Source organism: Alligator sinensis, unplaced genomic scaffold (genome assembly GCF_000455745.1).
Source record: "Alligator sinensis unplaced genomic scaffold, ASM45574v1 scaffold755_2, whole genome shotgun sequence".
In the NCBI taxonomy this organism is placed as follows: domain Eukaryota; kingdom Metazoa; phylum Chordata; order Crocodylia; family Alligatoridae; genus Alligator; species Alligator sinensis.
Window position 1 is genome coordinate 2807967 of NW_005841883.1, and position 1118 is coordinate 2809084.

The 1118-nt window shown below is 73.1% G+C and overlaps 1 protein-coding gene across 1 annotated transcript in view; it reads right to left on the bottom strand.

Annotated features, from left to right (window-relative positions):
• CCDC43 (coiled-coil domain containing 43) overlaps positions 1–245 on the bottom strand; it is a 14621-nt gene extending 14376 nt beyond the window's left edge. The window contains 1 exon segment of the mRNA XM_025196708.1: positions 4–245. Coding sequence (XP_025052493.1) covers positions 4–224 — 221 coding nt within the window. The 5' untranslated portion in view covers positions 225–245.
• Positions 246–1118: the final 873 nt, after the last annotated feature.

Sequence of the window (1118 nt, forward strand, 5' to 3'; positions counted from 1 at the left end):
AGCGCGTCCAGCCGCTCCTAGTCGCTCTCCTCCTCCCGCAGCAGCCCCTCGATGTAGGCGCCGTACACGGCCCGGTCCAGCCCCAGCGCCTCCAGCCGCCCCGACAGCCACGGCCCGAAGCTACCCCCGCCGCCCGGCTCGTCCCCCGCGCTGGGCGCCGCCATCTTGGAGCACAGCTGCCTAGAGCCAGGCGGGCCTCGCTGGCAGAGCGCCCCTCTGCGCATGCGCGGGGAGTCCGGCCCCTCCCTCCCCCGCTCGCACGCTGCGCGCTGGGCAACGGGAGCTGCTTTGGGACAAACAACTATCATCCGCGCGTTCTCCCCCTCCAGCAGTTCTGCCCCGCGCCTGGCTCCTCCCGGGGAAGGCCTGCCGCAGAGCCGGGGGCCCAACGCCTCGGCCTGTGGGGGCAGCAGCAGGGAAGGGCCCAGCCTTGCTCGCAGGGCGCCGGGCGGCCGCCAGGTGGCAGCAGAGGCTGCGAGCGGGGCCTGTTCCGCCGGGCGTCCCGGGGCTGCGGCTAAGGCGGGGGCGGGCTCCTCAGGGTGCCAGCCCCGGGGGAGGCGGAGCCCCGAGACCTGCTTCAGGGGCTGCTGTGCAGAGCGGGGCGGCTGGGGGGAAGCAGGGAGGGGAAGCCCAGGGGCAGGGAGGGGGCCGGCCTCTACGCTCTGCACGTGGAGCTGGGACAGGCCCAGGCCATGGCCTTGGCATGGCAGTGCTGCACGTGGCCGTCTGAGCTGCCCCCTTGGCACACACAGGGGGCAGCTTGGATCCTGGGGCACCGCCATGGGGCAGCTCCGGCCCTGCTGGCAGCGGGTGCTGTGCTCCCAGGGCAGAGGAGACCTCGCTCCTTGTTTCCAAAGGGCCCGGTGTGGAAGGAGCTGGGCCCGGGCCTGCCCCGAGGGCAGCTGCAGTGCTGGGGGTGAGATGCCCTGCCCAAAGCCCACCACCAGCGCCGCCTGACTGTGTGGCACACAGCCTTCAAAGTTGGCGCAGGCCTTGGCACCTGCCTGTGAGAGACCCTCCTGTGTTGGGGGCGGCGCCCAGCCGTGTGCACATGTGTGTGGCTGTGTGGTACGGCTGGGGGGTGGTGGGGCTGTGGTGCCACTCCCCCTGCCCAGGGC